We start from the raw sequence: 14,974 nt of genomic DNA, 5'->3' as shown, positions 1-14,974 counted from the left end.
GAGCGGGGGCGCAGCAGGCTTTCCCCCTTGCGTCTCTCGCCGCTTCCGTGTCTAACTGGGGCTTTTTCCCTGTCGGCGGGCCCTTTAAAACTGCGCTCATGCGCAGTGGGCCTGCCGTCGGGGAAGCCGCTCTTGGGCAAAAGGGGGCCCTGCCCGGGATTGGGGGACCCTGCCCTACTGGAGGGGGACAGGTGAGTACCCCCTCCCCACCTCTCTCTCTCCCTGGGGTACTGGGCCAAGTAGGGGCCTGGCCGGGCTTGACCCGGCCCGGCTCCACTCAGCCGCCTCCTCCCACACACACACTAAGGGGTTATCCCTCTCTCTTCAAGGGCCCTGCTTACCTCCGGCTGTGCTGGGGGTCAGCGGGGGGCTCTGCGGCTGCTGGAGGGTCTCTGGGGGGCTTCGGGGGAGCGGGGAAGCAGCAGGCTTTCACCCGCGCGTCTGTCGCCGCTCCCGCGTCTAACTCATTCATTGGGTCCATCAGGATCGAGTCCAAAGACAAACTCAAGGGCAGCCTCCCTTTTTATTATAATTACCAACAAGACGTGGCAGGTGAGGAAAAGGGTGCCCGTTGAGCAAGATTGGGACGGTCATGGAGCCCTAGGGGCGTCATGGCCATCCCTGGGGACCCCATCCCGTGACATACCCTTCCCCCCCCACCCGCCCTTCCTCTTTCTTTTCTCTTGTTGCCTGCCTATGTCCTTAGACCAACGCGTCTACAACCAAAAAGCCAGCAATGATTAAAGATGTTACAATCAATAGTGTTTTATGTACAACTTATTTTTAAGACCTAGAAGCGTGAAATCTCTATTGTATATTGCAAATATATATTTTTAATTCTTAGTTAATAGTTAACCCATATATATCTATTAAATGTAATGGAGCATGGGTTTTATTTTGTTTTGCATGAAACAGAGAGATGAGTGGATGACCTTTGATTTTATGGCTATGAAAACCACATCGGTAGCAGCACTCAAAGCTGAAAAACAGAAAGAAAAAATACTGGAGCAAGAGAAAGCTCGGGAAATTGAACAGGTACGAGGAAATTTTACTAATATAGTATATAGATTAGTTGGGCACGTCTTGTTTTTTCTGATATGTTTCTCACATTGTATTGGGGGCTGCGGTGCTATGGGTGTTAAAGCGCATTGTTGACAGCTTAGAGGTTGCAACTTCAGGGTTATAGCAGATGCGCTCATGGCACGGCCCTGTCAGTGAATCTGCAAATTCTGCTAAATACTTTGTCACGGGGACATGACAAAGAAGGGTGAACACCTATACATGTGATGATCTCTGCTCTGATGTGTGCTAATTGGCACGTGTCAGAGCAGACTCAATTGATTGAGTATACTGTAAGTCTGCTGGAATGTACTAATTAGTGCGCTCCAGTAGCTTCCACGTCATGTGTATTCAGCGACCCTGTTTCAAAATAGTTGGGGGGGGGCACTTTAAAGCTCGTTCAACGAACTTTTGTTAAAGTGTCCCTGCTGCAATTTTGAAGCACTTCAATTAAAGCAACTCTCAGAGCTGCTGTAATTAAAGGCCTCCCCTATCCCCACCCCGGAGCACATGTATAGATGCCCATTGGGTTCTTAAAATAGTGTACTCATGATGGTCATTTTATATTGGTGACTATTGGTTATACACAGGGATCCCGGTTTTCTCTTTGTTGTGGAAATAAGTGGATTTTCTCCTTTAAAGACAAGCTGTGAGCTAATTCAAAGCATAGGCATATGTTAATAGAGCAGGGGTTTTCAACCTTAGATTTCATAGACATTAGGGCTGGAAGACACCTCGGAAGATCATCGAGTCCATCTCCCTCCCCAGGGGCAGGAAGTCAGCAGGGATCATAGGATCCCAGCAAGATAAACATCCAAATGTCTCTTGAAGGCGTTGCTTGAACCACCTCTGGCAGCAGTCTATTCCAAACCTTGGGGGCTCAGACAGTAAAGAAGTTCTTCATGTCCAGCCTGAAACGGTCATGGAAGAGTTTGTGACCGTTTGACCTTGTCATCCCTTGGGGTGCTCTGGTGAACAGATGTTCTCCCAGATCCTGATGAGCGCCCCTTATAAACTTATAGGTGGCCACCAGATCACCCCTGAGCCTGCACTTTTCCAGGCTGAAGAGTCCCATGGCTCTCAGCCTCTTTTCATAAGGTCTGTTTTCTTGACCTCTGATCATGTGTGTGGCTCTCCTCTGCGCCTTTTTTAAGGGGTGTACCCTTTGTGGACTGTATCCCCTTCTGGCAGGGCATCGGCAGGGGGGGTGCTTATGGCAGACCGCAGGAAGGTCTGTGGGGTGGGGAAGGGCCTCGGAGGGGGTGGGGGAGAGGCTGAGCTAGGACCTGGCAGGGGTAGGCAGGGAGTTGGGTTCAGCCAGGGTTGGGGCATGCTGTGCCCATCCCTTCCCCTGCACCTGGGGTCATTGCCCAGTGCTGGCCCCACCCCCGCACCAACAAATCCGGGGGTGCAGGGAGGGGTGGTGGCTCCCATTGCTGCATGTGTCCCGGGAGGTACGGGGGGGTGTTTGTCCCCAGATCTGCACGGGGCAGGATGGGCTGCTGCTGCAGGCTGTGGCTGGGGCAGCTCCAGGCTCTTCCAGCGAGGGTGGTGGTTCAGGTGTGCTGCACTCTGGGTGGGGGGTCAGGTGGGCTATGGTGAATCTTGGGGTGGCTGCAGCCCTCTCCCAGCTCTGCTGCTCCCCTCTCAGCAGTGTCCTCCCTCCTGGGAAGAGCCCAGTACAGCCCTGGCCCCAGCCTGCCCTCTGCACTTCTGGGAGCACTCTCTCCCCACCCCACTCTCATGCCTCCTGGCGTACATGTAGCAGCAGGAGCCATGTCCCCTGGACAAGCCACTTGCGGCTCAGTCTCGTGCTCTGCCCCGAGTGCCTGCCTTAGCTCCAGCCCCCTAGACCCACTTCATCTGTCACTGCTGTGCATGCGCCCCTCCCCACCTCTGCTGCAGCTGTTGGAAACTCGTGGCTGGGCTGCCTTGCAACCCTACCACTGCCTTGCTTTTGGGGGGGATAAGCCCCGTTATCCCCCCACTTCCACTGCCTATAGGCGGTGCGGAAAAGCGGAAGTATCTGGGCACGGGAAAGTGGCACACAGCAGCAGCCCCACCCCCTTTGCTGCCGATTTTGAAGTACTGCCTCATACCCCCTGAGGCCTTCCCAGGTACCCGCAGGGATATGCGTACTCCCGGCTGACAACCCCTGTAATAGAACATGCCACAAGCAAATAGCATATATAGTACAGTAACATTTTAAATTTCTTCCTTAGGGTGTTCATGTTCTTTGAATTGTTTCTATCAAGTCTCTGCAAATATGTATTTTAATACTAGTCTTGTACATAGGAAATGTGATCTTAATCTGCAGGTAGATTAGATCTTAAATTGTTGTATACTGACCATTACTATTAAGCATTTCTATTTGTAGGGTTTTTTAAAAATAATTTTACTATCTAAGGGAAATTTCTACCAAAGTATTTATCAGGGGTGACGCGTGGGGATGCATGCAGGTGCATGTGCACCCCCAGAGTGTGGCAGTGTACCCCCTACAAAAAGGTGACTCTGTGGGTGGTCCACAATCGCCACTGGCTGCTGCCGCTATTGCCAGCAGCACCTGTGGTTGGTCGCCAACCCCTGCCCCCCACACCCCACTCCTGCTGCCGATAGTGCCAGTGGCATCTGTGGGAGCTCCCAGCTTACCGCCACTGTGCTCCTGCGGCTGCCAGTGCAGCCATGCTCCCCCAGCTGCCGGGGGCACGCACCATTCATGATAGTTATACAAGTACAAACCCATGATGCTGAAGCTGTGCAGGATGAGGCATGCACAAGCCAGATTTACTCAGTTGCTTAATTAGTTTTAGTTAACCTGTAAAATTACTCAGTCTGGTTGCTGCATCATGCAGTTGTCCCTAAGCGACGTACTATATTTACCTGATTCCAAGATGACGTTGCATTTAAGATGACCCTGCAATAACTAAATTCTATGGAAAGTAATACACGTCTTATACTTTTTATAGTTATAATAATTATAATTATTGGGAGGTTATTTTAAATTTCCCTTGTCCACTGCTGCAGAAGGGAAAGCAGCAGTAGGCGGGCAGATAGCTAGACCCTTTCCCCTCTGCCCCTGGCCCCCTGGCCCCTTGCCCTACCTCCACTTACCTTCTGTAGTGGCTCTATCTCCAGGGCAGTTGATGGTAGCCCTGAACTGCCCCAGCCATGCAGAAGCAGCAATGGCAGCTCTGGGCTAGGTTGGGCTGGAGCCAGAGCCAAATGGGAAGGGGACAGGCTATGTGATTTCCCCTGCACAACTCCCTTGCCCCCCACCATGTGATCTTCTCTGTGTATCTTCTCCCATGCTCCCCACAATGTGCTCCCCACATGCCTTCCCTCCCATCTGGTGTTCCCTTAGGTGCCACCTCCCCCCACTCCTACAACATGAGCCACACTATGCTTCCATTGTGCTCCCCCTGTCGTGTACCCCCTCCCCCACAACATGAGCCAGACTGGCCTGGTGTAGGTGGTGGCATGGTGCTGGGGCCAGGGACGGGGCAACAGCAGCTACCAGCCAGCAAGTATTCGAATCCAAGATGAGGCTTCCCCCTCCCTCTATGTTGTGCAGGGTGGGGGAGAGGGAATTTCATCTTAGATTTGAGTAAATACAGTAATCATGCTAAGAACAGCTTATGCTATGATCCCTGATCTTTATTTGGCAATTTACCAGATTTTGAAAACAGACTGTTAAATTACATGGTGGTAGTTTAGGGTAAAATTCTTAATGAAGCATTAATTTTACTACTGAGGTTGTAGTCAAACAATTATGTGCATATTTTATCTGTTCTTTATATAAAATGTTCTGTTTTATTTTGTTAAAGTGGTAGAATGTACAATCTCAAATGTTGCTCAAAGCATATATATAATATAAACTTTATTGTTCATTTTGTTGTATTCTTTTGTTAAAAGCAGTAAATAAAATATGACTACTACCACCAGGTCCCATTGACATCTCCTCAACATTTTTGATTGGGAAAGAGGAAATTAACAAACAAAAAGAAACAAACTTGTTGAATCTCACCTGGTTGATTGTGGACCATTTTCGTAGTCTATCCAGATCATTCTGTATCCTAGCCCTACACTCTGTAGTACCCGCAACTCCACCCAACTCGGTGTCATTCACAAATTAGCAAAGCATGCCCTTGATCCCATCATCTAAACCTACAAGTCAGTGGACCCAGGTAAAATAACTGCAGATCTACGTAAAGTAAGCAGCAAAGAGAACATGAAAATGCTGCTGTGATTTTTCTGCTAAGCACGGACTACAGAATCCAGCTCTGAAAGTATGGAAGAAAAGAATAGCCATAAAATTGCCTAACAGTTTTAAGTGACTAACAATTGGTGAGGGCTCATAATGATACCTGTCCTAGGAACTCTCTCTTTTGGACCATTGAACAGTGTGCATAGTGCCAAGAAGCAACAGCAAGTCTTCAGTACTGTTAAACAAAGCAGTGAATACTAGCTATTAATCTTAAGTTTCATTCACATTTTGTTGGTTTTTACCATGTAGATTGAGGGTCCCTGTGGCAATGGCAAGCACTGGAAATACGTGGATTCCCTTGTAATATTATCCATGTTTTCTGAAACGTTTATCAAGAAGCCACAATTGCCATTCTCTGATATGCTGCAATTTTCAACCTGGAATAATTGACAATTTTGGTGCTGTTATGAGGGTTGGACAAGGGTGTAGCCTCTTCTTTGTTGTCATTGATTTTTGCTATTCAACAGACCTCTGGCATAAAAATCAATATTCCATGAATGAATGGTGTTTGTAAAGTTGGTGTGTGGCGGTGATACCTGCCTCCTGATTAACAGAATGTAAGGAAAAAAAATTCAGTAGGCTTGCTAAATAACAAGGTCTGTAATAAGGAAGTTGAAGGTTTTGAAAGTCTGTATGACCTCAGATGATTCCATTGTTTGTAGATGGAGTTGAATACTGTTAATGAATTTGCATATCAAGGCACCACCTCCCATATCTGGCAACTAAGTTTTTGTTATAATAACTTGAGTGAATAAGGCAGGAACTTTTTTTTCAAAAGCTCACTCCAAAATGGAAATCTAGTATCATTAGCTCTATGTAGTGAATCCTTAATAGCAATGGATTAAGCATTCTCCCATATAGATCAGAGTTGTGGAACAGCAACAAGTCTATCCAAAGGAAGTTAATAGCTTTTGGAGTCATTTCCTGTATCAGATATTCAGAGTATATGGTCTGATACAATAACAAATGTTAAACATCTTAAGCAGGCAGGTTCACCAGTAGCCACAAATAGTGTTGGTGGGAATAAGGACATGTTTTGGCCCTGCTCTGAGAGTGTTGAATAACAGGCTTTGCAAACAAGCCACCCTTTTGACATCCCCAAAGCAAAGGGAAGGGTTATTTAACCCAGTGGGATGGCATCAACCTTGCAGGGTCAGGGTCGGCTTGGTTGATGGCTGACTTGTGCCTTGCACACCTTGTGATTTGGAAAGAAGATTGGATTAAATTGACTGTATAAAACAGAAAATAGCTGGAGTTTCTGCTCACAATCTCCAGAGAATTTACCTTGTGAAAACGTCTTTCCCTTTAAAAACAGCCCTACCCTGCCCTCCCAAACTTTTGAAAAACAGTTTCAGAAGCAAACTTTTGCAAATATAATTATAATGGCTGCCATCCAAGTGCTTCTGGTTACTTCTGTTGCCTCTTTTTCTTACTCTTAATTTGTGAGTTGAATGTTAGCATCCTTAAACCCTTCTTCCAGAGCTGCCCTTTTTACTATTAATTATTTTAACTTTAAATAAATTGACAAAAATTCTGTTGGTTCCTGGAGGTTTAATCATGAAAATCTGACCCCTGCTGCTTTTGGTTAGAAATAGAGAGACATTTTATATTATCTCTCTTGCTATATCCCTGTAATTTTTAGACTGACACATGTGCTGATGGATTTTTACATCAGTTATTTAAAGATAGGTAAGTGGAAGCAACCCAAAGAATTGAGATCTTCATTTACCTCTTTTCAGATTCTTTAGTTCTGTGCGAAAGCAATGCAGTGGAATATTATAGGTTTCCCTTGATTTATGTGGGTTTTATATATACAAATTCATTCTTATGCAATGACCCTTGTTATACCCCAGATTATTTATATACGAGGCAAATTCACTCTTATGTGATCGGCTCTGGGACTCCGCTTGTCCCTGCTCACCCCACTGGGTTGCGCTGTGCCATGGTGCAGGCAGGTGGTGTCAGCTGCTCCTGGAGCTGCTGCAGCAGGGGCTGGGGTGAGTGGGGAGGAGCAGAGGCCTGGAGCATGGTGAGATAAGTCTGCAGGGGGAGGTGTGTGGCACAGCCTATCGGCTGCTCCTGGGGCTGCAGCAGGGAGCAAAGCAGAGGAACCTGTGAGTGGGTGCTGGGCATGGGATGGGGAGGAAGTGCGGCTCTTGCTGCTACGCGCACCCCAGGAGGGCTGCAGGCTGGGGGGGACTGTGTCGAGCTCTGCATGCAGGATGAGAGCAGGCTGCTGCTGTAGACTGGGGCCGGCAATGGCACTGGGTTCTTCCTGGTGCTCAGGGCTGGCGGCAGCCTGCTCTCATCCTGCTGCAGATTGGGGTCAGTGGCTGCTGCAGGCTGGGGCCAGTGGCGGTACCAGGGTCTTCCTAGCACTTGGTGGTGGCACTGGGAGGGCAGGTTGGGGGCGGGGATTACAGTGAATTTTGGGGTGGCAGCAGACCCCCTCCCATTGCTGCGGCCGACCCTGAGCACCAGGAAGAGCCCAGTGCTGCCACTGGCCCCAGCCTGCACTGGCCACTGGCCCCAGCCTGCTCTTACCCTACTGCTGGCTGCCGCCCCCCCCCCAGTGCTGGAAAGAGTCTGGTGCTGCGGCCAGCCTCAGCCTGCTCTTGCAGGATGAGAGCAGGCTGCTGCCAGCCCTGAGCACTGGAAAGAGATTGGTGCCACTGCTGTCCCCAGCCCCTGCTGGAGCCCTGGGAATGGCTGATGCCACCTGCTTGCAGCCACTGGACTATGCCATGCCCCTCTCCCCACCCCTTCCATAGCCCCAGCCTCACTCCCTCCCTCCCTCACCACTGTGGGAACATATCCCTATTTGTTACATTATAAACTGGGTTCCCTTTATGCAAATTTAGCTTATGCACAGTTTTCCGGAAACTGATCTACCACATAAATCGAGGGAAATCTGTACAATTCTTATTTAATATTATGTCATTTTGAAAGTATGCTCTTTTGCAGTTAAGCAGTCTTGGAGAGATTTTCTTGGAGGAGAATAGTGTAGCAATTGATGTACAGTGCTATTGAGTATCAAAACGATCACTACTTCATCAAGATACCATATATTTACTTTTTGTGAATAATTTTAGCTGTTTCTTTACCAGACACTCTTTAAGGAATCTAGATATTTTTTTAAAAATTGTAATCTGCAGTGTCCTGCCAAACTTACTTAAAATTACAGTGTCATGTCTATTAGAGTGTCACTTGGGTAAATTCATATGTTCATAGGCAGGTCTCATAGAATAACTAACAACATATTAACAATTGGTAGAGTGAAGTCTTTGTACAAAAAATATTATGCAGACAAAATTTGTTTCTGTTACAGTCCCAACTTTCTGAAAGAGAGCTGAACCCCTACTGGAAAGATGGTGGTACAGGCTTGCCACCAGAAGAGGGAGAAGCAGCTTCAGTAAGAAAAGGTAAAAGCGAACTTTAATAATAAAAGTTGATCTGTATCTCTTATCTTTATCCAAACCCTAGTGATTAGAGGTGCATCGATACATTGGTCCATATCATATCAACACTGATAAAAGGAAAATTGACATTATTGGTAATAGGCTTTTTTTTGGCTGATGTAGCTGATAATGTCACTGATAAATGCTGCATGCACGCGCAGAGCCGCAGCAAACGCACTGTCAGGAATGCAGCCTAGCGTTTTGGAGAGCCACATCCAGCAGTTAAGTCTGTGGGGGAGGAAAGTGTGTAGGAGAAGGAAGGGGAATGGGGAGGGGCAGATTGAGGCCCCCACAGTGCGGGAGGATATGGGGCTGGGGCAGGGGTAGGTGCTGCCCAGCCAGGGCAGGTGTGGGACAGAGCCGCAGGTGGCTTGTCCAAGAGGTGGGGGTGGGGGTGAGCTCCTGCTGCTGCATGCACCTCTGGGGGAGACGGGGGGGCTTGTGGCCCCCAGGTTTGTGCGCAGTGTGAAGGCAGGCTGTCCGCTGCGTGCTTATGGCCAGGGCTGCGCCAGCCTCTTCCTGGTCCTGGTGCGGGGGAGGGAGCACATGCCTCCCATACCTCTCCCCGGGGTGTGTGCAGTCCCGGGAACTGCTCCACCCGGGCCTCTGTGCTTCCCGGACAAGTCACCTGTGGCTCTGTCCTGTGCCCTGCCCCGCCCTGCCTGGGCAGCACATGCCCCAGCCCCGACCCCACTCCTGCCCTCATCGTGGTGGCCTCTGTACTCTTCCCCCCCCTGACACCCATGCTACTTCCCCACAACAGACTTACCAGCTGGACACTGCTTTCCAAGCTGCCGGGCTGCATATTGGCAATCAGATTGGTATTGGCTGATATGGCTGCTCAGTAATTGGCGATTGGTATCGACCCAAAAAATCTTTATTGGTTCACCCCTACTAGTGATATTTTTTTTTGTGGTTGTTACAAGGTCAGGATAAGAGAATATTCAATAACATATAATAAAGATGTGTAAGTAAAAAAAAAAATGGATATGGATTTGATGACAAATAATGGGTTAAAATCATAGTAAAGTTGTTTTGCAGAATATTTCTTGACTGGTTTATGATCTTGAGTGGTTTGACCTTTAGTATCTAAACAGAAATTCACCATTTTGAACTAATTAAAGGAAAGCATGATTCTCCTAGGACATGATAAATTGTTGACATCTCATTTAGTTCCTTTCATTCCATTACACAAATTACAGTTTTAAAATATTCAGCTACAGAATTTTGTGAGTCACATTTAAATGAAGTACATTACGGATGCATTTTGTGAAAAAAATATTATTTCTATAACCTTTTCACTTCAGTCCTTACCCTAGGGTTATCCTTTCTTGTTTCCATGAAGTGAAGATAGAAAATGCAGTCACAATGTCACGCACCATTTATAAATATGCAAAGTGGCCCCTTGAATTCTGTAGGCATGGAGGAGTAGGAGAGCCCTTATGTAAGCAGTTATATGGACAGGATTGCCCTGGGATATATTATCCCTGGGAGGTGAAGAGCAGCAGGGTACGTGCCTGCAGAATTTTGGGAGATCTGCTAATGTCCCCAGCCAAAAACTATTAGTAACTGATTTTGTTTTTGCAGAAAAGGGAGTTTGTCTTGTGTATAAGGCATGTGGCAAAGAACAGAACCAGGAAAGGGAATGAAGAAAAGAAAATGAAAATTCATAAATGTATAAAATATACTACTCCTGTACTGCTCCATCTTGCAAACATACTTATTATATATAGATATAATAAAATAGGCAAGATTAAAGGAAATAAACTATACCATCAAAATGCACACAACAATTAAATTATATAATCTTATCATTGTAAATATTGCACTTTCACCTTTCCATGGTATGTTGTTCTTGCTCATTGCTTCATATGTAAAATTAAGTTGTAAGATCCTCAGAATGGTATGTCCCCCTTACATTTGTTCTACAAATTACCTTGTGTATGAAACACTGATTGTATAAATATCTGTCCCAAGAATACTTGCTTCATTACAGACTAGGTTCTTTGGGTGAATCTGATATCTTTTATTAGATCAACTTAAATAGTTGGAAAAAAAATTTCTTAGCAAGCTTTCTGGTTTAAAAACCCTTCGTGAGGTTGAGGAAGCATCTGCAGTTAGTATGTCTGATGAAGGGTTTTTAAATCTGAAAGCTTGCTAAGAATTTTTTTTTCCAACTATTTAAGTTGATCTAATAAAAGATATCATATTCACCCAAAGAACCTTGTCTGCCTATGTCCTTAAACCAACATGGCTACAACCTAAACCCCTGCTCCATCATGTGCATTCTCTGTTCCTCTCAGTTCACATATGACATTTTTAAGCAATGCAAACTCCCTACCTTTCCAGTCAGCTAGTGAAACAGTTTAATTCTGTTTCATCAATTACTACTAATCTGAATGATTCCTTGTTTTACATTGTGCATACACTCTAGGTGAGCAGCATCTACATTTATCCTTGTACTTCCATGTATTCCTGATTGCTCTGGTGGAGAAACCAAGAACATTCTCCATCAAAACCCTGATCCTATTTTTGAATTAATCTAATCTGAATTTTAAGAAGAATTATTTGCTGCAGGTATTGACAAAGATTTACCTGTTTTCTGTTTCACATAGGACAGGATAGGAAAAATGTAAGAAAATGTTGCTTATTTTTTTAAAGAAAAAGCTGGAGAATGAAGTACAAGAAGATGAAACTAGAAAGCTGAAGTAATCTATAAAAGTGTATAAGATAGGTCTTGTTGAGCTAAATTGAGGTTCCATGTCCCACACAACATATACCAGAAATATAAAAAAAATTGCATGTAATTTTTTTGTTCTCTAGTTACTGCAGTAGAAGATGGTGGCTTAAGTTGGCTACAAAAATCATACCAAAGGATGAAAGAGCAGGCTGAAAGAGAGAATCGCAATTTTGAGGAAATTATTACTGAACGATATGGTGTAAGTATATTTAAGTGACATCTCCTCTTCAAGTTTTTATGCATTTGGAAAAAGTCACTTTCCTGTAAAGGCATACAAATTTATTGTACTTCCTAAGGCAGGGATGGTCAACCTGTGGCACAAGTGCCATAGGAAGTTGCACAGGAAGCTTCACACAGCAGATCAGGGAGGGGACAGGCAGCACAATGGTAGATGGGGCAGGGATCAGGAGGTAGAGAAGCGGATCAGGCAGCAGGAAGCAGAGCAGCAGATTGGACAGGGGAGGGGATTGGAATGGCACTCATGGACAATGAATGACTGATTTGTGGAACTCCTGCCAAAAAGCTTGGTTTCCATTGTTCTAGGGTATATAATGATGGTTTTGAGAAAACAAGTTCTTGAAACTTCCATCACGTGATGAAAGTGTTAATGCTATCAGATTTTATTTTTAATTATAAGATTTTGCAAGCAATATTTTCCCTCTGTGGGATACTAGAACATCTTGCAAATGTTTTTTCTTTCTTTCTAAGCACAGATTTAGTTGGTATGTTGAGTTAGTCTGAAGACATCAAGCAGAAGGCAGGGCAGGCTGACATCTTAGAGACTGACTGGTTCAGGGTGGCATGAGTTTCTATAGGCAACACTGCAAGCTTTTATAGGTAACACCCTATTTTGTTAGATGCTTCTGCCTATTTTTATCTCTGGTGAAGTTCTTACATGACTATCATCATCATAGGATCTGATCACTTTCCAAAATTTTAATATATGTGTAACAAAGATTTCTCTCAACTTTATGCAAGCATACATACACAGTTCTTAGTGGTGATGCCATATTGCAAGTTGGAACGTTATGTGATAAGTTACGTTTTAATGTGTAGGTTGTTTCCCATTCACTTGTACTCTGCTCAGTCCAGGTTTACCATGAATGTTAAAGCTATGAGCAGTTGTCAAAACTGATCTTGATTAAAATGCCATTTTCTTCAAAATCATTTGGCAGTAGACCACAATAGTTAGATAATATTTGACATGAGCCACAAACATGATATTTTGATGGAGCAAATGCTGAATCTTTTATATTTAAATTTCAGTTAGTGATGCTGTCTGAGATTCTAGCTTGCAAATTAGATTTCTGTTTTACTTAACTAGAGAGGGTTAGGGGAGAAGTACTAAGGGCAGTTGTTGGAAGCGATAACAGTACGAGCCAGAGATTCTGAAAAACTCAATTACTTTAAATCCATTATCAAGAAGCCAATGATTCTGGGTTTTTTTATGCTTGCTGCCAGCTGCTACACCTATCTCAGATTTCTTTCTCTGTTCTTTTAGAAAGCATCATTGAGAAGGCTGTGATGAGCTAATCTGGCAGTTTCTAGAATACTGACATTTCCTTGACTCTGATCAGACTTTGGGTTTTCATATGGGTAGAAATAGTGTTGATTGTGTTATTCCTTGATTTTTCTATTATCTATGTTGCTTTCTTAAGATATGTTCCATGTGATATTACTAATATTCCATTAGTAATATCACATGGAACATATCTTAAGGAAGCAGCATAGATAATAGATTATGTTAGTCCTTGATTTTTTTATGTGAAATAAATATCACATAGACTTGCTTGGCATTCCCAAAGAATCTTTTGTCAGTAATATCAATGCATTATATCTGTTAATTCTTTGTTGTTCTCTCTGATATGGGCATACCTTTAAAATAACTTATTTTTCCTTTCTTTTTTGTAGTCAGTGGAGATATTTCAGTCAAGAATGGAAAAAGCTGAAAAAGTCACATCAAAAAAGGAAAATGATAGAAGAGGAAGATGGGGGAAATATGATTATTCAGAGAATGAGCAGAAAAAAAGAGGACGCCAACTCATAAGAGAAGGACATGATGAAGGTGACATGGATACGTGTAAGGGATACACAAGAGAGAAATATAAAGTATACTCACATGAAGACAGAAGTTACAGAAAGGACAGGTCAAGAGAAGAACAAGAATCTAGACATAGTAGCACAGACTCTGAGTTAAGAGACCATGTTTCCAAAGCAGTGAAACGTTGTGACCAAAAACAAAATCAAGAGAAGAGTTCTGCTCTAAACGATTTGAAATGTAGATTTTTGAAGCCTTCTGAGGAAAACTGGTCATCTTGTAGTAGGGATAAAGACTACGGTCTGCAGAAGTCCTCTTTCAGACTACCAACTCATAGCTCTTTAAGTTGCAGTTTTCAAAAGCCTGGTGAAGACACTGAAATAAAACCACTTTGGAGGAGAACACATGAAGGTGCTGAGAGATCGGTGTTAGATCAAAAGCCAGTTAAAATGGAAAAAGTTGCTGCTAATTGGGAAGAAGCACCAAAAGGTGAAAGAGAAAAGTCATTGGAAGAAAACCTAAGAAAAATCCTAGAGAAGAAAGAGCCACTATCAGAGAACAAAGCATCGTGTTCTGGGTATCTTACAATTTATTTTGCTAAGTATCAGTTATGTTGGCAGGGCAGCTTGTAAGATAAATATAACTATATCCATACTGCGATGAGCTGTGATGGTATCAGATCTCTGAACATATTTGAGTCTTCGTAGTTCTTGAAAGAAAACCCAGGTATGCCAAAAATGATTTAACAGGTATTAACACTTTGGAAATTAGCACTCCAGCAAGTTGTTAAGCAGCAGAGAGCATACTGGGTTGGTAGGTGCCATCTTTGTGGAAAGACTTAAAACCTATGTAAATGCAACTGTTTTTTAATGACCAAGAATAGGAGTGAAAATACTAAAATCTAGCTGAATTTAAAATTCAGTAGTTTAATTCCGAGTACATTTGTACTCAATGCCACTTTAATTGGAATCAGTCAATATACTTTTTTGATCCAAACAATTGTATTGTGTTGCTAAATAACTACTGCAACCTGAGAAAATCTTGTATTTCAGTGTTGTGAGGAGAAATGTGTATTTATATAAATATAGTTTCTTGGGGCTTGTTGGGAACCTTGAAGTTAAAGGAGCTATATAAATGTAAAATTGTAGATAGTGTTTGTATTGGACATTCTAGGAGTTTGACAACAGTTACACAGCTTTTAAGAACATTTTTAATCTCAGAGGCCGCGTCTACATGAATGTGGACATTTGTTTTCCCGGGGACAATAAGCAGTGGCACACCTTGTGCTGATGCTGCTTGTCTTTGGGTATCATCTATGCCACACACCCTTGGATGTGCGGCAGGTCACCCTGGGTTGGGTAGGGGAGGCTGGGGGCGGCCGCCGGACCTGGGGGCCCCGGGGGCCCCCCGAGGGG

The 14,974-nt window shown here is 44.3% G+C and overlaps 1 protein-coding gene across 1 annotated transcript in view; it reads left to right on the top strand.

Annotated features, from left to right (window-relative positions):
- Positions 1–14,974, top strand: part of CWF19L2 (CWF19 like 2, cell cycle control (S. pombe)) — a 156,753-nt gene that overhangs the window by 24,815 nt on the left and 116,964 nt on the right. Inside the window, exons 5-8 of the mRNA XM_025198254.1 lie at positions 916–1,035; positions 8,652–8,745; positions 11,605–11,720; positions 13,433–14,136. Of these exons, the coding sequence (XP_025054039.1) occupies positions 916–1,035; positions 8,652–8,745; positions 11,605–11,720; positions 13,433–14,136 (1,034 nt within the window). The remainder of the gene's footprint in view (positions 1–915; positions 1,036–8,651; positions 8,746–11,604; positions 11,721–13,432; positions 14,137–14,974) is intronic.

This window comes from Alligator sinensis, unplaced genomic scaffold (genome assembly GCF_000455745.1).
Source record: "Alligator sinensis unplaced genomic scaffold, ASM45574v1 scaffold802_1, whole genome shotgun sequence".
NCBI lineage: Eukaryota > Metazoa > Chordata > Crocodylia > Alligatoridae > Alligator > Alligator sinensis.
Note: the sequence above shows the minus strand (reverse complement) of the source record. Positions and strands in the feature narration are given on the sequence as shown.